The sequence below is a fragment of the Staurois parvus genome, unplaced genomic scaffold (genome assembly GCF_062004578.1).
Source record: "Staurois parvus isolate SC_StPar_1 unplaced genomic scaffold, SC_StPar_1.0 ptg000561l, whole genome shotgun sequence".
In the NCBI taxonomy this organism is placed as follows: domain Eukaryota; kingdom Metazoa; phylum Chordata; class Amphibia; order Anura; family Ranidae; genus Staurois; species Staurois parvus.
The window spans coordinates 938275-965090 of NW_028318357.1; the positions used below are offsets into that span (position 1 = coordinate 938275).

The 26816-nt window shown below is 43.0% G+C and overlaps 1 protein-coding gene across 1 annotated transcript in view; it reads right to left on the reverse strand.

Annotated features, from left to right (window-relative positions):
- PM20D2 (peptidase M20 domain containing 2) overlaps window positions 1-26816 on the reverse strand; it is a 47266-nt gene that overhangs the window by 13976 nt on the left and 6474 nt on the right. Inside the window, exons 2-4 of the mRNA XM_089691303.1 lie at window positions 15949-16097; window positions 13782-13924; window positions 10116-10270 (exon numbers count right to left, since the gene is read on the reverse strand). Coding sequence (XP_089547429.1) covers window positions 10116-10270; window positions 13782-13924; window positions 15949-16097 — 447 coding nt within the window. The remainder of the gene's footprint in view (window positions 1-10115; window positions 10271-13781; window positions 13925-15948; window positions 16098-26816) is intronic.

Genomic DNA, 26816 nt, shown 5'->3' on the forward strand with positions numbered 1-26816 from the left:
AGACTTGAGCATCCAAACACCTGGGAGGTAAACTAGGATGAACAAATTATCCTCTGGCTTCAAGTCCTAAGGCTTGAGTGGATGGTAGGTTCTGATTGCCTACGAGGTACTACTTCCATGGTAAGTGAAGGAGAAAGGAGTTCCTTCGCCCCATCCACAGATATCCTGTGTTGAGCTAGGAAGACGCTCCAACCACCAGTGGTATTGCTTATGACAGTGTCATAAGCAGGTCTGAAAGGATGACTTCCCTTGAAATGGAAGTCCAATGATCCTTGACGTATCATCAGCTTCCCAGGCATGTAGCCAAATTTCCGTATTCATATGAATGGACATAATCCATATGCAGGACACAAGCTTAGATGTAAGCTCCTGTAAAGCAAGGAGCTTCAGAAATTTGCTCCAGATTTTCAGTTACACAAGGGTCTTCCTCTGTGATTAAGCCTATTATAACAGAGTTTGGCAAATCATCACCAGTACAGGACAGTGCAACCCTCCCATTAGTTCAAACTGGAATCTATGTAAGGAATATAACTGCCTGCCAGTATACTCCCTAAATGTTAAAACAATATCAACCTGATTGGTTGTATGCTTATTAAGGTGCAGCACTAACTAGGTTAGAGACAACTCTTTGTAAATTTGAGTCAGCCATAGGTAGCTCAAAAATAGCCTCTCCGGAAGCAGACTGTGAGGACTCTGAATTAGAAAAAAAGAGTTGATAAAGGCCCCAGCACACTTTGAGATGGAAGCCTAGAAGGCTCAGAGCATGGTATTTTAGAAGCAGGTGGTATGCTTCTGCTGAATGGCAGAAGAAAGCCTAAGCCTTAACACTTACCAAGGTGGGAAATTTAAAAAGTGCACAACTGTACAACAATGAAGTAGCTCCCTGTGCTTCAGTCTGACCGGACTTACTCCCGAAAGAAGTCTTAAGAGATTGGTCAGACCAGAGACTGTGCCACAGTTGTGGACTAATATAGCACTCTGTGGCTAACACAGTACACATAGGTCTTGAAAATACCACAATGCAGATCCCAGTGCCTGATCATACCAGTCATGCCATACCAGGCTAGGTCTGCAATCTAGCCTAGTAGGATCTGTGTACAACCTTCAAAGATGTTGCTGAGGATATGCAGAATGCTGGATAGCTGCTGTTCAGAGACTAGCTCAAGCAGGTATTGAGTCAGAAAAAATATGTAGGTTGTACTGAGTATCTTGACTGAACAAAGAAAAAAATGAAAAGAAAAAATAAGAATAATGAGGCTTGTCAAATTGTAGTTAGTCTTTTTCAACAGAGCAGCAGGAAAGGCAATCGACTTTTTTGGACACTAGAAAAAGAGGATGCAAGGTTAGACTGGGGTTGGCTTTATTGCTCTTTTGGTTTGCCTCAGGGGAAAAAAAAAAAAAAAAAAAAAAAGAGTGTAGGGTTGTTTGCAGAGTACCTAATTAGCTCTGGGAGAAGTCATTAAGCTAGGGCCTCACATACTTTTTCCTCCCTGCACTGTGAATTTTTACATGTTATGTGCAATTAAACCATGGCAACATCTAATGTTTGTGTAGTATTATGTTCAGCAGACTGTGTTCTTCTATTGTTGTGACTTAGATGACGTTCAGAGCACATTTTATGCCCAATTCATGCAAAACTCCACGTAATCTCAAGGGGTTCACATACTTTTTCTTGCAACTGTAGTTCCCCACCAAAGTAGGAATCAGAGATCCCAGGATGCTGGAACACAAACAAACCTTGGGAAAGATGCACGACAGCATACGGCAATACCAAAAGGGTGAAGAGGGTCAGCTGACAGAGATGCCTGAAACAAGGGTGTAAATTGGAGGATACAGGAGGAGACTTGAGCATCCAAACACCTGGGAGGTAAACTAGGATGAACAAATTATCCTCTGGCTTCAAGTCCTAAGGCTTGAGTGGATGGTAGGTTCTGATTGCCTACGAGGTACTACTTCCATGGTAAGTGAAGGAGAAAGGAGTTCCTTCGCCCCATCCACAGATATCCTGTGTTGAGCTAGGAAGACGCTCCAACCACCAGTGGTATTGCTTATGACAGTGTCATAAGCAGGTCTGAAAGGATGACTTCCCTTGAAATGGAAGTCCAATGATCCTTGACGTATCATCAGCTTCCCAGGCATGTAGCCAAATTTCCGTATTCATATGAATGGACATAATCCATATGCAGGACACAAGCTTAGATGCTTGTAGGAGACCCTCACAGCTCCTGTAAAGCAAGGAGCTTCAGAAATTTGCTCCAGATTTTCAGTTACACAAGGGTCTTCCTCTGTGATTAAGCCTATTATAACAGAGTTTGGCAAATCATCACCAGTACAGGACAGTGCAACCCTCCCATTAGTTCAAACTGGAATCTATGTAAGGAATATAACTGCCTGCCAGTATACTCCCTAAATGTTAAAACAATATCAACCTGATTGGTTGTATGCTTATTAAGGTGCAGCACTAACTAGGTTAGAGACAACTCTTTGTAAATTTGAGTCAGCCATAGGTAGCTCAAAAATAGCCTCTCCGGAAGCAGACTGTGAGGACTCTGAATTAGAAAAAAAGAGTTGATAAAGGCCCCAGCACACTTTGAGATGGAAGCCTAGAAGGCTCAGAGCATGGTATTTTAGAAGCAGGTGGTATGCTTCTGCTGAATGGCAGAAGAAAGCCTAAGCCTTAACACTTACCAAGGTGGGAAATTTAAAAAGTGCACAACTGTACAACAATGAAGTAGCTCCCTGTGCTTCAGTCTGACCGGACTTACTCCCGAAAGAAGTCTTAAGAGATTGGTCAGACCAGAGACTGTGCCACAGTTGTGGACTAATATAGCACTCTGTGGCTAACACAGTACACATAGGTCTTGAAAATACCACAATGCAGATCCCAGTGCCTGATCATACCAGTCATGCCATACCAGGCTAGGTCTGCAATCTAGCCTAGTAGGATCTGTGTACAACCTTCAAAGATGTTGCTGAGGATATGCAGAATGCTGGATAGCTGCTGTTCAGAGACTAGCTCAAGCAGGTATTGAGTCAGAAAAAATATGTAGGTTGTACTGAGTATCTTGACTGAACAAAGAAAAAAATGAAAAGAAAAAATAAGAATAATGAGGCTTGTCAAATTGTAGTTAGTCTTTTTCAACAGAGCAGCAGAAAAGGCAATCGACTTTTTTGGACACTAGAAAAAGAGGATGCAAGGTTAGACTGGGGTTGGCTTTATTGCTCTTTTGGTTTGCCTCAGAGGAAAAAAAAAAAAAAAAAAGAGTGTAGGGTTGTTTGCAGAGTACCTATAGACATTCACCAATTTGGTGGAGTTTAACAACTTCAATACCAGGCACTTTTATCCATTCCTGTCCAGGCCAATTTTCAGCTTTCAGTGCTGTTGCACTTTGAATGAAAATTGTGCATCTTTTCACACAAATAGAGCTTTCTTTTGGTGGTATTTTATTTTTTGCTAATCGAAAATGTTGAAAATAAATAATTGTTCTTCATAAATTTATGTCAAATGTGTTCTGCTACATTACTTTGGTGAAAATAACCCAAATTAGTATCTATTATTTAGTCTGTAAGAAAGAGTCCACAAATTATAGCATACAGGTGAAACTCGAAAAATTAGAATATCGTGCAAATGTTCATTTATTTCAGTGATGCAACTTAAAAGGTGTAACTAATATATGAGACTCATTACATGCAAAGCAAGATAGTTCAAGCCGTGATTTGTCATAATTGTGATGATTATGGCTTACAGCTCATGAATACCCCAAATCCACAATCTCAGAAAATTAGAATATTACATACAATCAATAAAACAAGGATTGTACATAGAACAATATCGGACCTCTGAAAAGTATAAGCATGCATATGTACTCAGTACTTGGTTTGAGCCCCTTTTGCAGCAATTACTGCCTTAATGCGGCATGGCATGGAAGCTGTCAGCCTGTGGCACTGCTGAGGTGTTATGGAAGACCAGGATGCTTCAATAGCGGCCTTCAGCTCTACTGCATTGTTCGGTCTCAGGTCTCTCATCTTTCTCTTGGCAATGCCCCATAGATTCTCTATGGGGTTCAGGTCAAGCGAGTTTGCTGGCCAATCAAGCACAGTAATCCCACGGTCATTGAACCAGGTTTTGGTGCTTTTGGCAGTGTGGGCAGGTGCCAAGTCCTGCTGGAAAATGAAGTCAGCATCCCCATAAAGCTCGTCTACGTAAGGAAGCATAAAGTGCTCCAAAATCTCCTGGTAGATGGCTGCGTTGACCCTGGACTTAATGAAGCACAGTGGACAAACACCAGCAGATGACATGGCTCCCCAAATCAACACAGACTGGAAATTTCACACTGGACTTCAAGCATCTTGCAGTGTGTGCCTCTCCATTCTTCCTCCATACTCTGGGTCCTTGGTTTCCAAATGAGATGCAAAAGTTGCTCTCCTCAGAAAAGAGGACTTTGGACCACTGAGCAACAGACCAGGTCTGTTTTTCTTTAGCCCAGGTAAGACGCTTCTGACGTTGTTTGTTGTTCAGGAGCGGCTTGACAAGAGGAATACAACATTTGAAGCCCATGTCCAGGATCTGTCTGTGTGTAGTGGCTCTTGATGCACTGACTCCAGCCTCAGTCCACTCCTTGTGAAAGTCCCCAAACTTTTGAATGGCCTTTTCTTGACAATCCTCTCCAGGCTGCGGTCATCCCTGCTGATTGTGCACCTTTTTCTTCCACACTTTTCCCTTCCACATAACTTTCTATTAATGTGCTTTGATACAGCACTTTGGGAACATCCAACTTCTTTTGCAATTACCTTTTGAGGCTTTCCCTTCTTATGGAGGGTGTCAATGATGGTTTTCTGCACACCTGTCAGGTCAGCAGTCTTTCCCATGATTGTGATTCCTACTGAACCAGACTAAGAGACCATTTAAAGGCTCAGGAACCCTTTGCAGGTGTTATGGCTTAATTAGCTGTTTAGAGTGGGACACTTTGAGCCTAGAATATTGCACCTTTTCACAATATTCTAATTTTCTGAGATTGTGGATTTGGGGTTTTCATGAGCTGTAAGCCATAATCATCACAATTATGACAAATCACGGCTTGAACTATCTTGCTTTGCATGTAATGAGTCTATCTCATATATTAGTTTAAGTTGCATTACTGAAATAAATGAACATTTGCACGATATTCTAATTTTTCGAGTTTCACCTGTGTATCTGCAAAGCGATAAATCCTGAAGTACTGATGGCTCATTTCTCATTTGAGGCCCAGAAATGTCAGGACAGTACAAATATCCCCCAAATGACCATTTTGGAAAGTAGACAGTCCAAGGTATTTAGTAAGAGGCATGGTGAGTTGTTTGAAGTTAAGAAAAATTAAGAAATTTAAAAAAAAAAGAATTATTTTATTATTGATTTATTTTTTTACATACTGTCACCAGTGTAGTACAGCATCATCATATAATTGGTGTAGCGGTGATCAGGGACACTAGTGACGAAAAAAATGAAAATGATTACTATTTTTCTAAAATTTGTTTCTTTTTTATTACATTTTTTTTTAACACACTGTGACCAGAACAAAATCATGTTTCCATAGTAACATTGTACTTCTCTGGGGAAGTAATCAGGATTTTTTTTTACAAATTATGACTGCTTACAGCAGTGAACTTCACTGCTATAAGCAAGCATTTTACTAAATGAAATCGATTTATTCAGTTTGTTTTGTTGTGATTAGCTGTGATTGGCTACAGCTAAACACATGGTTCTCTGATTGGACCATCTGTACCATGTGATCACTGTGAACAATAGCAGCTAACAACATAATTGTAACAATGAATGGAATGAATCAAAGCCATTCATTGTTTACAATTGTCATGTGATCTGCTGTGATTGGTCACAGCAATCACATGGTACCGGAAGTGGGCCAGTACACTGATCAGTCATTGATTGTGTTTCGTGGACACAGCTGGTGCCAGATCACGCTTGCACAGCCACATGTGAGGCTCATTCATATATCCACACAGAACGACGAAGGTGGTTAAGTATCTTATGCATTGGACCACCATAAATAGATCAATGGAACTTCTTTGAAGAGTAGGGCAGCTGTTGGTTGCATAATTCTTTAGAATTCTCTAGTTTAGAATTTCCCTTGGATCTAAAAGCCAAACTTTATAATCCTTTTGATACTAATATTACTAGCACAAATAATCAGATTTCCATTGACTGCAATTATTAAATTCCATAACCATAGTGTATATTTAAAAATTATGATCATGATCTACATACATTCCTAGAGTTATTTAAAAAAAACTGCACCAAAAAGATGTCAAATATGCATCTACCCCAGGTGTACTATATACATAATGTTGTTACTTTCTGAATAGTAGGCTATGTGTGTCTAAAGGAAATTCTTTAGTTGCAATCACAGCATGACCATGGCTTGGACAATGCTGCACGGTGGCTACGCTACTCTATCACTGCTGTGTCAGCTGTTTGTTTTCCAATAAGTAACTATGTTAGTTAGGCTGGCCATACATTATACAATTATCTGCAGATTTTTGGTTTAGATTTACCAAAAACCATATAATAGGAGGACAAACCTAAACAACACTTTCAGTTGTATCCAATTAGGCAGGCCCTTGCACTACATAGTTGAAGGTAAATCTAAAGGAAATTGGGCAGAAAATCTGCAGATAATTGTATAATGTATGGCCAGCCTAAGACTGTCAGGAAAGGGCTCACCTGCTCTATGGGCTGCAGTACCGGGACTTATCAGCGAGTGTCTTTCAGCAGCCAGGATCTCACCTCCTGCAATCAAGCCATCACCTGAGGCTGATTGCAGGAGGTATATTTAAACAGCAATTATACCTGTAATCAGTGCCTTGGTGTTGTTCCCATGTGCCTGTGATATCATGTTATGCTGAACCTGCTACCTAGTCCTGTGATCCGCTCCTTGTCCTGTATGCCTCCCTGCGCCCCATGCTTGATCTCCTGTGTATGACCCCGGATAGCCCTGACTACGCTTTTATTCTGCACATGTATATATTGGGTGGGCGTTTTGGTTATTTGGTTTTTGCTTGCACTGTGCATTTGCATACTGGTGTGTCTCACCAATAAATTATATTATTTACATTACTCCTGAAGTCTGATATTCCGTGTCAGTCCACACATCTCTGGTCATATCTGGATTCCTGACATAACACCAATACCAGTTCTGATCAGAAGTGGCTGCACAGGGAAGCCATCTTGGCTTGTTGTTTGTGAAGGATGCATCCTGAGGAGGTTGTGTACTTGTCTCTGCTAGCAATAGAAGACAGAGAATACTGCTATAAGATTCTGAAGGAGTATGCCAGGGATCAGCTGCTAGAGTGCATGCGGGTTGCTCATTTTCTAGTAGATCAGGGCAGGGTGTTTTCTGAGGTGCAGCCATTGATTCAGGCTTGTGCTGAATTGGCTCTGTCCAGTACCCCTGAAAGCAGGGATGACTTTTCTCCTCCATTCAGTACAGAACAAGTAGAATCACTGGTATGGTTGTTGGAGGATGATCCGGATTGCCGCTTGGAGCATTATTCAGCACGTTCACAACATGTGCTTGTTGATTGTATAAACGCAGTGCAGTCTTTGGTCAGACAAGCTATGTGTAAGCTGAGCTTTGTTCAACCGGTACTACAGACATGGTCAGATTTGTTACACCCAGCCTCAGTCAGCTTGCAACAACCCAGTCCTGCTTCTAATCACTCATTTTCTCAAAGCTCTCTTCCTCCATTCCCCACAGCACGCACAGTTACAGCCCAGTATGCGCTGCTATCAACCACATGTCAGTACCCTGTTCCCACTCTCTGCACCTACCCTGCCTTTAACCGCGTCAGGAAGTCCTGTGTAGCAACTGCTCCCTTTTCTGTTCCATCCTTCAGCTTTTCTCTGTCATCAGCTGCTCCCTCCGTTTACAGCCCTGCATTCACTTGCAGTGCTTCAGTAACTAAACCCAAGAAGAAGCGAAAATTCTTTCCTACCAGTACCATCCTGCCAACCTGCTGTCTGAGAACCCGCCTTCTGTTATCCAGCCTGATGACCTGATGCCTGCCGTCCAGCCTGTTGACCCAATGCCTGCCGTCCAGCCTGATGACCCGATGCCCATTATCCAGCCTGATGATCTGGTACCCGCTACTCCGCCTGATAACCCAATGCCAGTTATTCAGCCTGATGACCCGATGCCCGCTATCCAGCCTGATGACCCAGTGCCCGCTATCCAGCCTGATGACCCAGTGCCCGCTATCCAGCCTGATGACCCAGTGCCCGCTATCCAGCCTGATGACTCTATGTCTGGCGTCCAGCCTGATGAACCGGTGCCCGTTATCCAGCCTGATGACCCGATGCCCGCTATCCAGCCTGATGACCCGATGCCCGTTATTCAGCCTGATGAACTGATGCCTGCCATTCAGCCTGATGAACTGATGCCTGCCATTCAGCCTGATGACCCACTGCCCGTTATCGAGCCTAATGATCCAGTGCCCGCTACATCGCCTGATGACCCGATGCCAGTTATTCAGACTGATGACCCGATGCCCGTTGTCCAGCCTGATGACCCAGTGCCCGCTATCCAGCCTGATGACCCAGTGCCCGCTATCCAGCCTGATGACCCGATGCCTGCCATTCAGCCTGATGACCCACTGCCCGTTATCGAGCCTAATGATCCGGTGCCCGCTACTCCGCCTGATGACCCAATGCCAGTTATTCAGACTGATGACCCGGTGCCCGCTGTCCAGCCTGGTGACCCGGTGCCTGCTAACCAGCCTGATGAACCGGTGCCGCCGTTCGGCTTGATGACCAGGTGCTCGCCGCCCGGCCTGCTGACCCAGTGCCCGCGGTTTGTCCTGCCGACCCGGTATTGAATGTCTGGCTTGATGTGCCTGTATCTGTTGCCCAGCATGATATTCCGGTGCCCGCTGTCTGGCCTGCTGTGCCCAGCCTGATGTGCCTCTGCCCGCTGCCCAGCTTGATGTGCCGCTGCCTGCTGCCCAGTTTAATGTTCCGCTGCCCAACTTGATGACCTGGTGCTTGCTGCCCAGCCTGATTTGCCAGCCCCTGATGTCCAGCTAAACTGGCCAATACCCAATTCCCAGCCTGCCTCTGGAGGTCCTGTGCCCAGCAACCTGCCTTCCTGTATTCTGCTGCATAAAGATACGTCTACCAGCAGGAAACCCAGCCAGTCGCTTGACTCCGGCAGTGGGATATCCAGCCAGTTACCTGACCCGGGTGGTGGAACATTTTGACCATTAAGGACTGTTTGGCGCGTCCTGAGGCCGCTCCTTAAAAGGGGGCGTACTGTCAGGAAAGGGCTCACCACTGGTGGTGCTGTGGCTCACCTGCTCTATGGGCTGCAGTACCGGGACTTATCAGCAAGTGCCTTTCAGCAGCCAGGATCTCACCTCCTGCAAACAAGCCATCACCTGGGGCTGATTGCAGGAGGTGTATTTAAACAGCAATTATGCCTGTAATCAGTGCCTTGGTGTTGTTCCCATGTGCCTGTGATATCCTGTTTTCCTGAACCTGCTACCTACTCCTCTGATCCAATCCTTGTCCTGTCTGTCTTCCTGCGCCCCGTGCTTGATCTCCAATGAATTACCCCGGCTAGCCCTGACTATGCTTTTATTCTGCACATGTATATATTGGGTGGACGTTTTGGTTATTTGGTTTTTGCTTGCACTGGGCGTTTGTATACTGGTGTGTCTCACAAGTAAATATTATTTACATCACTCCTGAAGCCTGATATTCCCTGTGTCAGTCCACACATCTCTGGTCATATTTGGATTACTGACAAAGACTAAAAATTTTAGGTTTAAAGAGACCATGTCATCACCTTAAAACATTGCTTGTAAAATCAACTATTTTAAATGCTTACAGGCAGTATTTTGCTATCTTGTAGCAACACCAAGCCCACATGGTGTGGCCCCCTGCCCTCTACCTTTTGATCTGTGCAGTGAGAGAAAAGAGTGAGGCACAATAGCAAAGCTGTGCACGATCTGCCATGTGAGGATGTAACATTATGTCACTCATTGATAAGTGATTAAAATTAAACTAGCATGATCTTAGAGCCTATTACTCTGCTATCATACCAAGAATGTATTTCCTAACTTACCGTACATCCAGTTGAAGCAGCTGCAGCTTTAAAACAAGCGTTGGCCTTCTCTTCTAAATCAGCAAGGTCTTTGCGTGATGGGGCACGCAAATAAAATTCTAGCTCAGTGTATGATGGAATGATGTTTGGTTTCACACCACCATGTTTTATTATTCCTGAAAGAAGAAAGAGTAAGAAAATTGAAGCCGCATGCCAGTATGTCATTTCACTTGAATTATTGGAAATATTGTATTTTACAAAGCAATCTACTGTAATTTAGCAATATAGATATCTCTGTATCTGCAGCAACTGAACCTCTGTGTTACAGGACTAGACTAGGCAAAACACACTCACTGGCCACTTTATTAGGTACACCTGTTCAATTGCTAGGTAATGCATATTGCTAATCAGCCAATCACATGATAGAAACTCAATGCATTTAGGCATCTAGACGTGGTGAAGAACGCTTGCTGAAGTTCAAACTGAGCATCAGAAAGGGGACTTAAATTACATTGAAAGTGGCATGGTTGTTGGTGCCACACAGGCTGGTCTGGTATTTCAAAAACTGCTGATCTACTGGGATTTTCATGCACAACCATCTCTAGGGTTTACAGAGAATGGTCCGAAAAATAGAAAATATCCAGTGATCGGCAGCTGTGTGGATGAAATTGCCTTGTTGATGTCAGAGGTCAGAGGAGAATGGGTAGACTGGCTTGAGATGATAGAAAGGCAACAGAAACTCAATGTCAAAATGGACCAAAATCTCTGAAGAATTTTTCCAACACCTTGCTGAATATATGCCATGAAGAATTAAGGCAGTTCTGAAGGCCAAAGGTGGGTCCAAACTGGTACTAGCGAGGTGTACCTAATAACGAGGCCGGTGAGTGTTCATTTGGCAGTACTTTATACTGACTTATGAACATTTCATTTAACCTAGAGCAATGCAAAAATGCTAAACAATGTTAACTCCTTACTAAGGTTCTTCTATGATAGTCTAAACAGGTCCCAATGTAGTTACTATGTGTTCTTTCTTTACTTGTGCCTCACACAATGAAACCCCCTTCTTCCCCTCCAGACACTGCAGCTCACAGTGAGAGGGTTTAGTAGCAATAGCAGTGCTGTCAATCCAGAAAACAGTATGCAGGACTAGGTGTGGCCAGGTGCTGATTGACAAGCTAAAGCAGGGATGTGCTTTTAATTTTACCAAGGGGCCACATGAGAAACTGGAACTGTTGCAGAGGGCCAAACTTAATTCTGCTCAATGTTAATTTTGGACTTTGGAAGGTCCATAACTACATAAACTTATAGAAAACAAAATTATGGCACTAGGATCTATAGGTACAACTGCTAATGAAATAGATCATTTATTTATTTCAGGTACTTTTATAGCACCGTCAATTTATGCAGCGCTTTACATGTACTATACATTCACATCTCTTCCAGATAGGTGGCTGGGGGGTGGAAGGAGGTGACTGAGCCATGGTTCTACTTCCTCCTGGCTACCCACCCAGACTGTAAAATAAGAGTGAGATGGGGCTGTCCTTATGCTGCGGCATTTTTAACTCGGGGTCCAGAGTTTAACAAGGAGCACCACTTCTGTTAAATGGGGCTGCACTGCAGCTATGTACACTCAATTTTGACACAGTAATATGGCATTATAGGGATAAATCAGGTAGTGAGGAGGCAATATAAACATAGGAAGAACTTGGGGTAACAGAGTGGTGGGAAACTGTTAGGACATCTCCTAAGCAACGCTCTCCTGCCAGAGCCAAGCCTCCCCTATTTACCAATCAGCTCCTGGGGCCCTCTCCTTCCAGTTCTTGCAGCTCTCCACATGCACATCTACCAGCATGTGAAGAAGCAAAGAAGCTGACAGGCTCAGGGAGGCAAACTAACAGTTGAGGCATCAAGGGCTGAATAGGAACAGCCAAAGTGCCAGATGTGGCCCTAGGATTGCAATTTACCCATATCTGAGCTAAAGGCTTATGAATCGACAGTAGTAATGCTGATATCCACACCATGTGCAACATCTTCTGATCCCACTGTAGTGCAAACAAAGCCTACATGCTGGTGACAGCACTGCTTAATTCAGAAACAGCACAAGGAGCATTGTCACCCCATTACAAGAAGCTGCATGAGGTGGACTTCACTGCTAGGATCAACAAGTACTTGTGAAATCTTGCAGGTGACTAGGGGAAAACTTCAAGTGCAGGCGTACTTACAATTAAGCGGAGTTCCACCCAAAAGGGGAAGTACCGCTTTAAAGATTGGTCCCCCGCTCCCCATTAAGGATTGGCACCATTGGGGAGCGGAGGGGAGGGAACTGGTACCCGAATTGGACAGGTATCTGCTCCCACTTCCGCTGCGATCGTCTCGACGATCGGAAACGGAAGTTGTCCTCCTACCCTCCATCCCCAAAGTCTTGTCGGACACGTGACAGGTCCCAGAAGACGAAGGGGCCATTCAGGAAGCGCATGCGCAGTGGGCACCCAGCTGTGAAGCAGCAAGCTGTCACAGCCGGGTGCCCACACTGTAGATACCAGAGCCTGGAATACAGGACGGCCGGTGAAATGGACTGCGGCGGGGGCAATGCGGGATCGTGGGACAGGTGAGTGGCTGTTTGTTAAAAGTCAGCAGCTACAGTTTTTGTAGCTGCTGACTTATTTTTTTTACAGAGTGAGTGGGATTCCGCTTTAAGTGCTGCAGCACATGTTTTCTAATAGTAGGTTATAGTTTTAAACAACAATTTTACTATATCTTAGGCAATCCTGTTAACCTGATATGCATACCAACTATTTAGTGCATATAACGCGATTCCCCCATTACTGCCTACATCAGTAGGGACTAATAAATGCTGGCCAAAGAAATCTCAAATAGCTCAAATCTCTCACAAGCGAAGCTCCAGTCAAACCAAAAATAAAATAAAAGTCAGCAGCTACAAAAACTGTAGCTGCTGACTTTTAAAAAAGAGCCACTCAACTGTCCTATAATCCAGCATACTCACCGCAGCCGGTTTCACTAGCCATCCTTGCTCCCCAGTGCCAACATCTTAAGTGTGGGCGTCCGGCTGTGACAGTTTGCGGCTTCACAGCCGGGTTCCCACTGACTGAGCATGTGCGAGTAGAACTGCGCCTTGTGTATGGTCCCGTAGTCTTCTGGGACCTGTCAAGTGTCCCAGAAGACTACAGGTGGGGGAAGGGAGGACAACTTCTGCGATAGGCGATTGCTACGGAAGTGGGAGCAGGTACCTGTCAAAATCAGGTACCCGCTTCCCCCACTCCAATCCTCAAAAGGTGCCAATTCCTCACAGGAAGTGGGGGACTAGTAATTAAAGCTCCGCTTTGAGGCAAGCAATATGGCTGCTTACACTAGGCGCAAGTTACCACGCAAGAAAATATGTTTCAGACTCAACCTGGGCATGGCCAGCTTTAGACAAATTCTTTGAATCCAAATATTCTTGTTCAAAAGCTACTAAAATTAACATTGAAGACGAACATTGAAATAGATGCAGAGAAAGCTTGCAGTCAAATCAGTGGTTAAATCTGGTTACATAACATTGAAATCATTTGTATTCATATTTTAGGGACATTTAACATTTGTGTTAGCAGCTTGGAAATGTATAATATGCAATCCCCATTTCCTGTGGAGTGAAAACAAATCAGAACATAGCTCTTAAACAGTTCTCACCGTGAACTCTCCAGGTTGGTTTCATTTGCTGTCTTAAGACAGACAGATTGTTGTATGCAAGAATAGCAGCATCTAAAGCATTAATTCCTTCCCATGGGTATGCAGCAGCATGAGAAGCTTTTCCATAATATTTCACAGTCACACTAGGAAATAAAAGCCAGCTCTTAGCAATTATTTCTCTTTTTTAATTCCTTTCTATTGTGATTTAAGCTGAGCAGTACAGACATGGAAATGGAAAAAATTAACATAAAACAAAACTGTGAAGTTGTGGTATTGTTATACTGCAGGATAGGCAATATTTCTGTATACATGTTATTGACATGCTTACCTACCCAAGACTGAAAAATCTGTTTGCCTTTGGAATAACCTTCCACAAGTCTTAAATGCAGTTTAAAATTTAAACAAGTAGCAACCCGTAGAGGAAGAATAATACTTTTATATCTCTGCAGTGGGCAGATAGGCCAGCCTTCACTCTATCGCAATAGCCACCACTGATATCTCACTCTATGGTGACACAGTGGAACATCAGCACAAAACAGGGGCCCAAGCATGTGAGAACACCAGAAATGATGGATACCAGTGGCAATAATAGCACTGTAAGAGACTAAAGATAAGGCTCGCCACCTACAGGACAGGCAAGTATTATGTTTCTTACTTCATTTTATAAGAGAAGATGTAGGCAATGTTGAAACAAAATGGTTGGGACTTGTGCCTAGGTCTATGGCTGACCATACATTAATCTTTTTTTTTTTGTTCAACCAAAAATTTATCTGATTCCCCCATTGATACATTTGATGTAGATTGGGGGAATCACTCCTGCTGTGCTATTGTATTCTGCCGGCAGGAGCCTTTCCGCCGTCAAAATACATTGATCAGTGCTGCCAGTTCTAGCCAGTGGCAATGTTTGGAAAAAAACTGACAGGGTGGTTGTACAGAAATTGATCCCTGCTGAACCAGCCAAATTTTGATTCATGTGTGGTTGGTTTATGACCCTCAGAATTGGTGGAATCAGATAGCAGTAAGTCGTAATAAGGCTCAGATAACATTATTTGCACTTACCAATCAATACTGGTAAGCAAAGATGCATTTGTTGGAAATGTTTAACCCAAATGAGTCTAAAATTATTAGTATGCATCCAAACTTTACTATGGTGTTTTACTAGATCTTTAAACTGCATCCAAACCCAAAAAACTATTTTTATTTTTTTTTTAAATTTGCAGCTTCCTGGTCTCTAGATGTGGTAGATGCATTGTTTTTTTTTTATCAGGCTTCATTTCTACAATTTTCACCTGCTAATCCTACAGATAACAGGATTTGTACTCACTCCATTATATCAAAAGGGAACGTTACTTGCAACCAGGCTGGATTTCAAACATGTTTTCCTCTCTTACATGGGTGATGGGGGGGATTAGTAGTTTACGAAGGGAAGATAATATACTTTGTGCTTATAGTTCTGTCCACAAGAAGTGAAAAGAACACTGCATTTCTGGCAAGATCAAACAGCAATTTTCTGTACTTGCAGAAAAAGTTCTTAACTTGAATGTTTAAAACCAATGCAGTCACCATTTCTAAGGAAGGGTAAGCTAAAATATATTACATTTTTGTTCTTGGGTTTAGATATTTGACCATACGTCTGAAAACAGTAATGTCTATTCAAATCAAAGTGAAAAGATAAAAAGGAACATTTTTTTTCCTTTGCTTGCATTATAAAAATGTAATCTGAGTTCAGAAGTATAAGTCATAATTTGCTTGCTAGCATTGAGATCGTCATCTGAACTGGCAGATTTAGATCTGCTCTGGAAACTGATCAGCAATCTGACCTCTGTGTGGCCAGCTTTGAAAATCCATTTATAATCTTTCCTGAGAATAAATTCCATCTACCAGAAATTAACTGAATTCATTCGCAGGAAATGGTTCAGGAAATGTTTGCTTTCTCAGTTCATAAAACTGGAGAAATTGGAAATACTTGTTTTTCTATAAAGGATGCTGAATGTGTTTCTGCATACAGAATGAAGAAGGAAAATCCAAAAGTTCAAAAACTTGTGTAGTATACTTAACAATACCACAATGAATGAGCAATATTTCCTCAAAATGATTACAAGATATAAACATGCACTTTCAAATCACTTATAGGCAAAAGGCCTACTTTTATTTATGCCTTACTCACTCATGTACGGCAACATCAGGCAGATAGGCTGCATCATCCTGGGCAGGGTGTGCCATGAACACTATATCTATATCTTCAAAGGCACCAGCCTTTATAAGGTCAATTTTACCTCCACCTTCTTCCTCCGCTGGAGTTCCCAATACTGTAATCTAGGGAAAAAGGTGAAACACATTTGGTTTTATATATCAATGACTCCAGTCAAGTCTAGATAAAAGTAGCCCTGACATTCATTTATAGCATACTTGTCCAGGACTATGACTAAAACATACTGAAGTCAGACACAGCCATTCATCTAACATTTTCAGGAGACCTGCAATGGCAGCCCCCATACTTCTCCAATAACAGTCACTTTAAATGCTCTCTCTTCTCCCAGCAACCTTCTCAATTCACCTCCCCCTGTTCCTCTGAAAGCTTTGTGGTCCTGCTAGTCTCCTGGCCAGGTTCTTCTTCTGTGCACACCCAAAGGAATCTCTATTCATTCCTAAAAAGGTTGATGACCTTTGGAACACAAAATAGGCTGCTTTTCTGTAGGTTTGAATGGAAACCAACAACAGCCTGCCTATGAGACTTCAGGAACAGCAGTTTTGTGGCATCTAGCAGGCACAAGTAAGTAGGACACTTGGGAGAGTTGCTGAGGAAGAGAGAGCATTTGAAAGCTAATAGTACTAAAAGGACTACAATCTTTTAAGGATACATTCTGTACAAAACTATATTAATAGATACAGTTGATGATGCACCTCTTATTCAGGAGGGGGTGTGCGCTATTCAGTGCTAAATTATATGTGAGAATCCATATTCTCTCTCTCTCTGTGTAATAGCCTGATGTGCCTTGGTGACAAAGGTGCAACAGCACTTTTTTCACATTCTATGCTTCCTTGCCAGACTTGGATAAACAGTATATTTGCATCAAATTTGATGTCTCTTCAATGTGCATACCTAGTTCTCAGTGTGGATTCTCCTGGTAATTTTTGGAAGCTGTCAGGATCCTGAATTAGATTGGACATGTGATTCCTTCTCTACAAACACGCATGCTTTATGCTAATGAAGGCTTCATATTGGCAGACTGTACTCTAAACCAGTGTTTGTCAATCACTGCGACTATTACACCCAAATAGATGAATTTTTCTCCTGATTGAGGCGGACAACCCTACCCTTGAATTGGTGCAATCGATGGCTCCTGCTTGCAATTGTACCTTGTCAAACCATGGATAGCTGGTTAACTTCCCTTTAAAGAGATCTCTCCAAAACTGTGAATGATCCTTCCCTTGCTTATAGTACGCATGGAAAATGTCTGTAATTTATCATTTCAACTGATCCTGTCAACTAAAGCTTTCCAGATTTGCTATCATGGCTCTCGTTAGTATTCATGTGTACGCACCTCTGTTAATTCCTGTAATTCTAGCATGAGAAAGATTTGATCCCCATGGCCCTTGAGGAACTATGTCTCTTCACATCGATTCTAGATATTTAGGACGCTACTGATGGTAAGAGCACCCATCTTCCTCAGCAGACTAAGGGATAGACTGCTAAGACTGAGTTTCCCCCTCTCTGAGTGTTTAGAAATATTATTTTTGTTTCTCTACTAGCCTGGTTCCGAGTCTACTCACAAGGTCTGGTGCTCAGAGTCTTCCAAATCCTTAAGCAGACCATGTCAACTCCAAGCCTCATTAATAAACCTGACTACCTAAATACATTATATTACCTAAAACTAATAAAGTTACCAGTATTTACCGGCTTCCAGTTTCCCCAGTTGAGTGCCGTGTGAATTTTAGTGAAGACAAACATTCCTTAGCTTGCAGGTGTGGCCCCAATTTCCACAGTGGAGGAACGCTCAGACAACTTACATTTCATTTGGATACAGGAGGTGGTATCCAAGGGCTAAAGACTGGAGTTTTGCTTTCGGTCTCTTCTTTGATTTTCTTTTCTCCATACCGATTAGTCGATCCCCATCAAGCTTTGTCAGGGCTTCTGGGTCTGGATGTCATTGCTTGAGTTCCCGTGGTGGAAAGGTTTTAGGGGTTTGCCTCATTTTGGATCTAAGTTTGGACTATCTTCTTTTTGAATTCAGAAATTAGACATGGAATTCACCACATCTGACTTCTGTGGACATCAAGGACATGTACTTTCATGTCCACATCTTTCCAGCACATCTATTATTGCTACATTTTGTTGTGGGGCCCACACTACCAGTTAGTGGCCTTGCCCTTAGGCATTTGGTTTGCACCTTAAGTGTTCACCAAAGTGCTAGTCCTAGTATTATCCCTCTTTTGCTACTGTCGCATCACCAATGTGGGATACTTAGACAACCCACTGTTGAAAGAACAGCCAGGGGGATCTTCGTCGGTGGCTTTTTAACTTTGAGAAATTGTTGCTGGACTTGACTCATCATTTGGAGTCTAGTCTTGGACTCAGCTCAGCCCAGGGCTTTACTTCCAAAAGGAGAAACTTCAGACTCTAAGGTCTTAGGATCTGGCTTCAAAGATTGTTGATCTTTCACTCCTTGTCTAGGACCTTTGTACAGGAGTCTTCCTTGTAGTTCCCCTGTTCATTCACCTGTGACTCGGAGATATAAATTTGATTTTCTCTGTGCTTCAAAGACCACCCTTTGAACCCATTACTCTTTCTCTACTCTCACCCACAAGGTGATGTTTTTCTTAGTCATCCTCTCTGCAAGGGGAGGTTCTAAATCGGTGGACATTCTGTATCCTGTAAGGAACCCTTTCTGGTTTTGCACATAGACAAGTTGGTGTTAAGGCCCAAGACTGCCTTTTTATATAAGGTGGTTCTATCTTTCACCTAAGCCTGGAAATTGTTCTCCCATCCCTCTTTCTGACTGCGGTTTATCAAACAGAATATACCTTCCATTGTCTGGATGTGTGTGTCTTTAGGAAGAGTAATTATTTTGTATTCCAGACAGACCCTGTAAGGATACATCAACTTTTTGTTCCACCATCTCTAAGTGACTCAGGTCAACCATCATCCAAAATGTACGGTTTTCAGAATCCTGTTATAGTGAACTCTTCTAGATCTGTGAGTGCTTTCTTAGTCTTTTTTTGGCATAAAGCATTCTTTCCAAGACTACCAACTGGTCTTCTGTCCTTTCTTCAGTTCTACCAGGTGGATATCCTGGCCTCATTGGATAACAAATTTGGGAATTAGGCCCTTGAGGTGGCCTTTTGAGCTGCAGACAGTCCCCAGTTTTCTTTTTTTTCTTGGGTCTGTTAGCCTTTGTTGCTACGTTGCTCACACTTCTGTTGGACTGCTTTTGGATATACCAACTGTCTAAGAGTTCCTGTTCTCCTCAAAGGACGACAAAGAAAATAGGATTTTTGTACTCATTGTAAAATCCTTTTTTTGGTGTCTAATAAAGGACACAGGTTCCTCCCCTCTGTGTTTATTTTCATGTTCTTAGTGCCACTTTGCTACAAAGATGAGGCATGATGGTTGTGGGCCAGGTTATCCTATGCTGGCCCATGTTTTTCCTCCATTTCCTCTGTAGGTGGCAGTATAGCCCATAATCTAAGAATTCCTTTGTCCCTCAAAAGGACTCCAAAAAAGGGCTGCACACGGAGTACAAAAGTCCTATTTTTCTAGCGATTTCATGAGACGACACAAGTGACCAAAGTCACCCTCTTACATGACGTAAAAGTACTCTTGCTCCAGTATTAACTGGATATTACTCTGGACCAGCTTTGAGAATGACAACAGTGGACCATGCATGCATAATGTACACTATATTGCCAAAAGTATTGGGACACCCCTCCAAATCATTGGATTCAGGGTCTACATCTACAATAAAGCCATTTATCTACAATAAAGCCATTTGAATATACTACACTATGGGCACCTTTTCTATGGCTTCTCTATGGAGCTATTAAGTTACAGAGTCAGTGGAGTTTTGCTGAATCACACAGTATCCAGAGGAAGGGAATCCCTGTAAGCAGGTTGCAGACTCAGTCTAACCTAAAAGGAGACCTCTGGATTTACAGCCTTCACCCACTTACCGTTGTGCTGCCCATTCTTTGAAGGAGGACCCCTACCTACCATACCTCTTCCCGAGGCGGATATATTAATGCACATATCCTATGCACATCTGGGAAGTGCGCAATTTTACCACTTCTCCCGAGCACTACCACCTCTGATATTCTGGCTCACTCGGATGTTATTACCACATATGTCCACGGACTTACGTACACTAAAGACCTCATTTGTGACTATACTATTGATTATTTAGCGCTGCACTTTACTATATTTTATTGTATTTTTGGGTTTTATTTGGTTACCTTGATATGCCAGCTGATATATTAGGAAGCGCTCACTCTGTTCTATTTTATGACTTTTAATAGGATGCATCTGCACATGCTCCCATATGCAGTGGTCAGAGACTCAGCAGATGTCCCCTGGCCTAAACACTGTAACATGGGGGTGGGCAGCGCTATGCAGCAACTTTACAGAGGACTTGAACTATGGAAGCTGTGCCCAAAAAAGCAAACAAGAGTACAAAGGACTAGTCACCAATGTTGCCTGTGGTCTCCAAGGTAAGCTTGAATTTGTCTGGAAGTAGATCTAGGTTCTTTATCCACCATTTGAACAATCCTTTGTTGCAATCTTTTCTGGAGTTTTGCATTAAATGTGTCAGATTTGGCTTTTTGCTTCTCCACTTTTTTTTGTATCATACCAATACAAACAAAAAATATAAACAATGGAAAGACTAAAGATTTGTAATTGCAGCAATTTTCTGGGCGAATTGGTGCATTATCTGGCAGAAATGCAGGGGTGCCAATATGTTTAGCCAGGAGTGTATGTTTTTCACCTTTGTTACCTTCAATAAATCTTATTGGCTTGTCACTTAGTTTTGAATCCACTCTCCTCTGTGAAGCTCCACATATCTGGTCACACCAGCTCTGCAGGATACCAGCCTACGGTATAGTAACCTAATGCTAAGGCCAGTAATGGCCAAATTGGGCTGCACAGAGGACCAGTTTGTAATCCACTTGCTATATTCTTGTGGGAGGCTGTAACAAGATGATTTCAGACAAAATCTCCAATACCATGTATTGTTAGCAACAGATATGGAGAAATGTTGCCAGACATTACAGAGACAGACCAGTAAACAGTTTGTATTGAAATTGTGTCTCAATCTTTTGATGGCCAGGGCAATTTTACATTTGGTGAAATTCAATCATTGGTTCAGATCTACTCTGAGCTGGCTTTACCTGTTAACTCTTGCTGTGATGGTTTTTCTACAACTTTCAGAATGTCTCAGGTTGTGGCTCTGGTGTGGCTGTTAGAGGATGATAGCTGACTCTGGTTTTATGAACATAATTCACCAGACCCCTTGTGTTCCAGCCACAGGCCAGCCTGCTAACGCCAGCCTCTGGTCAACTTGTTTCTGTCCAGCATAATTCTGTGGCAGCCATTCTGATCCATCCTGACTCCTGAGACCTGGTGAAGGGGCAATCCCAAAATGTCACAACCTGGTATTGGCTTGCAAAAAAGTAGCCAAGGGGACACTTAGACCTCCAGCCCATCACTTCTTGAGGGGTGATGGGAAATTGCATATTACATACTTCCCTATTCTAGTTATTTCACAATAATAAGAAAGAAAGCCTCCAATATCCTGGATACATTAACTGACCTCATACCAAAGGGATCTCATTACAAACTTAAAAGGTCATGTTTCTCCAATGGGGGTGGGCTGACCATCTCTTTACATTCAAGTCCTATATATAATACAGCAAAAACATGGAGTAACGGTCTCACCTCAGAACGGCCATCATGCATGCGTCTGATTCTGGTCATCTGCACCATACCATATAATGCAGGGACCCATCGTGCAAACAGCATCTCTAGTTAAGTATTTTTGTTATATTTTCTAATGTTATTACATTTGTTATCTGTAGGAGTCATTACTTAAGTAAATGTTATACTTACAAGTATATGTGTGATCTCTCTTTGCACATATCAAATACAACCCCCAAAACATAAACTATCACATATTCATGATAAAGGTGTTCTTTTATCATGCAGGGGTAAATGACCAGTGCTAAGTTCTCTGGCATTCTTGGAGGAGACAGTTCTCCTCTGAATGCCTGTTCATGAAGTGGTGTGGATCGCTTCTCCTAATGAGGAGAGAAGTGATCTACAAACACTTTGAACGCTGGAAAACGGCTCCTGTTACTGTAATCTCATGAGATTACAGTAAGAGATCAGTCAAACACCTAGTTTACTAAGCAGCAGTAAATTATCTCTGCTTCGTTTGCTGCTCCACCGATTCTCCACCTCTGGGCTGGAGAATCTGGAGGGAGAACACAGATCACCAGTGAAGGGCTGACATTGTTCCTTCATATACTGGCCATCTGTGTGCTGAGATGATCAGCGGAGAACATGTTCTCCACTGATCATGTTTCCTAAACCGCTAATGATCTGAGATCAGCAACGATCCTCAGGATTGCCGCTCATCTGTTTCATAAAGGGACACCAAAATAAGAGGTGATCTGGTGAAGACCAGTCATCACTAAGACTCAAGAAAGCCTATCTGCTAGAGGTGTCACTTGTAGCAGTAAGACACTGCCTGTCCATGTGTCAGCGGCTCCAGTCTAGTCTATTCCTGTGCCTGCCACTCCAGTGCAGTCTGTTCCTGTGCCAGCTGCTCCAGTCCTGTTTGTTTTTAATTGGTGCTCTGCACCATGACCTTGCTTCAGCTGTCTTGCACTCTGAACTGTGTTTCAAACACTTTACATCCTGTTTCTACTTCAGACATTATGAACCTCAAGCTTTTTTCAAGGACCTTGCATCCTAAACTAGTTTTTAAGGACCCGCACCTTGCATCCTAAACAAGTTTTTAAGGACCCGCACGCTGATTCTGCTTCTGAGACTCTGTACCTGGGTTTGGTCCCCAAGGTTCTGGAGCCTGACTCTACAGACTTTCTGCCTGCTTCCCAGTCTGACTCTGCACACTCTACGCCTGCTGCCCAGCATTACGCTGCACACTCTCGGTCTGCTGCACAGCCTTTTCCAGTTCCATCTGCTCCAGTCCTGAATGTCTTCATACCAGCTGTTCCAGTTCTGACTGTCACTGTATCAGACCTCTGGCAATCTGCTCCTGTGTCAGCTCCTGCCATGCCTCTCCACCTTTTGGAGCTCAACACTCCAGTCTTCTTCTGCTGCAATAATACCTCGCTATGTTTTTATAAAAAGTTCTATCCATCCCTGGAACAGACTTGCTTATTCAGCGAAGTGGGGTCCTTGACCAATTCTCAAAGCAGCTCTGCACCCTGAGCTTGCTTCAGCAGCCTTGCACCCCCAACTTTGTTTCAAACACTTTGCACCCTGTTTCTACTTCATAAGTTATTAACTCCAACCCTCAAGGACTTTGCATCCTGAATTGTTTTTTTAAGGACCCAAACCCTGATTTGGCTTCTGAGGTACCAGAGTTTGGTCCCCAAGGTTCAGCACCTAGACTTTGAAAACTCTCCTCCTGCTGCCCAGTCTGACTTTGCACACTCACCACCTGCTGCTCAGCCTGATTCCACACACTCTCTACCTACAGTTTATCATGACTCTGCAAACTCTCTGCCTGAGCCCAGCCTGAATCTGCTAGAGTTGCATGGACTTGGACAATTAATTTGTCTGATAAACTGTTAGGAACTATTCAATTTGTTCAATTTTGGCAATAAAACCTGTAAGCAGTTGTATTTATGTAAGGGCTTGACAAATCCTACGCACCAGGTCGCCATGGTGACCTGAAACTGTATCCTGGCACCTGGGCCCCCACTGCTCCGTGCTCACCCACCCTGTGTCCCTGGTCGGCTCCCCTCCCCTGCCCCACAGAGTGGAGCCCAGTCCAGTGTCCCAGGTCCCCCGAAGAACCCCCCCCCATCCCTCCCTGTGCATAGAGCCAAGGTGGAGCTCCCTGATGAACACCTCTCCAGGGCAAAGAACCCCTCCAAACTCCTTGCACAGCCTCACAAAAGCTGCCCCCCCTGGAGGCACCGCAGGCCTCCCCCACCCAGAGAGCCCATGGAGCAGAGAATGTGGCTCCTCACAGCAATTGCCCCATTCACACCACTGATGCGTCCATGGACAACTCATATATCTCAGGAAGCTGCAGGATCATTCACAAAGTGCCATGTGAGCACCCACATGCTCAGTGGGGAGGCAGTTGTGGTTCTTCAGAAAGACAAAGCTGTCTCCCATATCCAAGATGGTGGCGTTGCGGACCCACAGTGGTAAGAATAACTTATTGTGGGAAAACAGCATTAGACCTCAGGCACTGGTAAGTACTAAGTACCTGATTTGTAAAACGTAGCAGCTACAGTATTTGTGGTTACTGACTTTAAAAAAGAAAAACAAACTGAAATTTGTCTTTTAGCAAGAAACGTTTTTATTGTCAGGATAAAAAAATGTGCACTATTGTTTATGGGCCCTACTACGGGTATAAACTACAAAGAATATACACATACGTGGTATCACTGCGATCATCAGGAGCAGGGAAATTTATTTTGAAAACTATTTTGAGTTGCGCTTTTGTGGTGGGTTAGCAAGCAAGAAATATATAGAGTTACATTTAAAATAATTTTTTTTTTTTACTATTTTAAGTGTTTTTCCATGATAAATAAAAAAAAAAAAATCAGGAGATATCCATTACCACTAAATGGGTTAGTTATCCATTTTCCACTAAAGGAAAGCCCAATTTGTTCTGAAAAAAGAAGATATAATCCACCTGGATAAATTAAGACGTTGAAAAGACACATGTCAAAGTTGCAAAACTGCACTCAGGTGTTATAGAGGAACTGAAGTCATTTTAAGAAAAATTGTGAGCAAGCAGGCTATTTACTGCACAAAAACATACAATGTCTCTTCTGCAATAAAACACACATACCTGCCTGCTCACAGTCTTCTGCAGAATGTAAACTGAGCTGTGTATGCACAGCTCAACTTTCACTGCCGGTATAATCCCTATGTGCCAGGTTGACTGATGTGTATGCACAGAACTCATCCCACACTGGCCAATGAAAATGCCTGTAGACTGGCACTCAGAGAAGATGCAGGCGTCAGTCAGGGAACCCTCCTGGACTTTAGGCTGTTAGAGAAGAGATACAGTTGTGCTAAGAAATGTGCATACCCTGGCAAAAATCATGGAATTTTGGCATTGATATTGAAAATATGACAGATCATGCCAGAAAACTCTCTTTTATTTAAGGATTGTGATCATATGAAGCCATTTATTATCACATTGTTAGTTGGCTCATTTTTAAATTATAATAATAAAAGAAATCACACAAATAGCCCTGATCAAAAGTTTACATACCCTGCAATGTTTGGCCTTGGTACAGACACACAAGGTGACAGGTGAGTTCAAATGACAATTAAAAGTTAATTTTCCACATCTGTGGCTTTTTAAATTGCAAATAGTGTCTGTGTATAAATAGTCAATGAGTTTGTTAGCTGTACTGAGCAGGCTAGGTAATGACCCATGAGAAGCAGAAAAGACCTGCATAACAAGATAATGGAACTTTATAAAAATGGAAAATAATATAAAAAGATATCTAAAGCTTTGAATATGCCAATCAGTACTGTTCAATCACTTATTAAGAAGTGGCAAATTCGGTATCAAGCCAAGGTCAGATAGACCAAAAAAGATTGCAGCCACAAATGTCACAAGAATTATTCGGGATACAAAGAAAAACCCGTAGGTAACTTAAGAGAAATACAGGCTGCTCTGGAAAAAGATGGTGTGGTTGTTTCAAGGAGCACAATACGACGCTACTTGAACAAAAATGAGCTGCATAGTTGAGTTGCCAGAAAGAAGCCTTTACTGCGCCAATGTCACAAAAAAGCTCGGTTACAATATGCCTGACTATCCTTGACACAGCTTCTGTAATCTGGAGTGACGAGACCAAAATAGAGCTTTATGGTCACAACCATAAGAACTATGTTTGGAAAGAGGTCAACAAGGCCTATAGCGACAAGAATACCATCCCCACTGTGAAGCATGGTGGTGGCTCACTGATTTTTTGGGCTGGCATGTGAGCTCTAAGGGCACAGGGAATCTTGTGAAAATTGATGGCAAGATAAATGCAGCATGTTTTCAGAAAATACTGACAGACAATTTGCATTCTTCTGCACAAAAGCTGCAAACGGGACGCTCTTGGACTTTCCAGCACGCTATTGACCCAGGTCCGAACAAGCGGTCCGTTTCCATCCAACTGCCCCATAGAAAACAGCAGGCTGTGTCTGTGTCCGCTCTGCATAGTGGAGCAGACATGGATCTGTCTTCCACCTGCTCAGCGGGGATCAGCAGAGATATCCCCCCCTGAGCAGGTGGATCCACTTGATGGAGCCCACCCCGTTTGAAAGGGGCCTAAGAAATAAAAGAAATGTGTTTTGCCTGCTCACTCATGTTTTTTTAAAAAATGGTACATACGGTATATTACCAGTTCTCCAACGGCATGCAAACATTTGAGCACAACTGTAAGTATACAGACTTTAGTTCTGCTTTATGATTAGTTTGGACCTTCACTATGAAGGGCTTAAAGTGATTCTAAAGGTTTTTTTTTTCAAGAAAAAATAACAAACATGTCTATACTTACCTGCTGTGTGCAGTGGTTTGCACACAGCAGCCGGGATCCTCCTTTTCTCGGGTCCCCGGCAGGCTCTCCTGGCCCCTCCCTTTTGTCGGGTGCCATCAGCAAGCAGCTTGCTGAGGGGGCACCTGCTGCTCCGTGTGTCCATTCACACATGGAGCTGTGGCTTGGCCCCACCCCCTCTCTCTTCTCACTGGCTGTGATTGACAACAGTGGGAGCCAATGGATCCCACTTCTGTTTCGGCCAATGAGAAGAGGGAGTCCCGGGATAAACGAGAT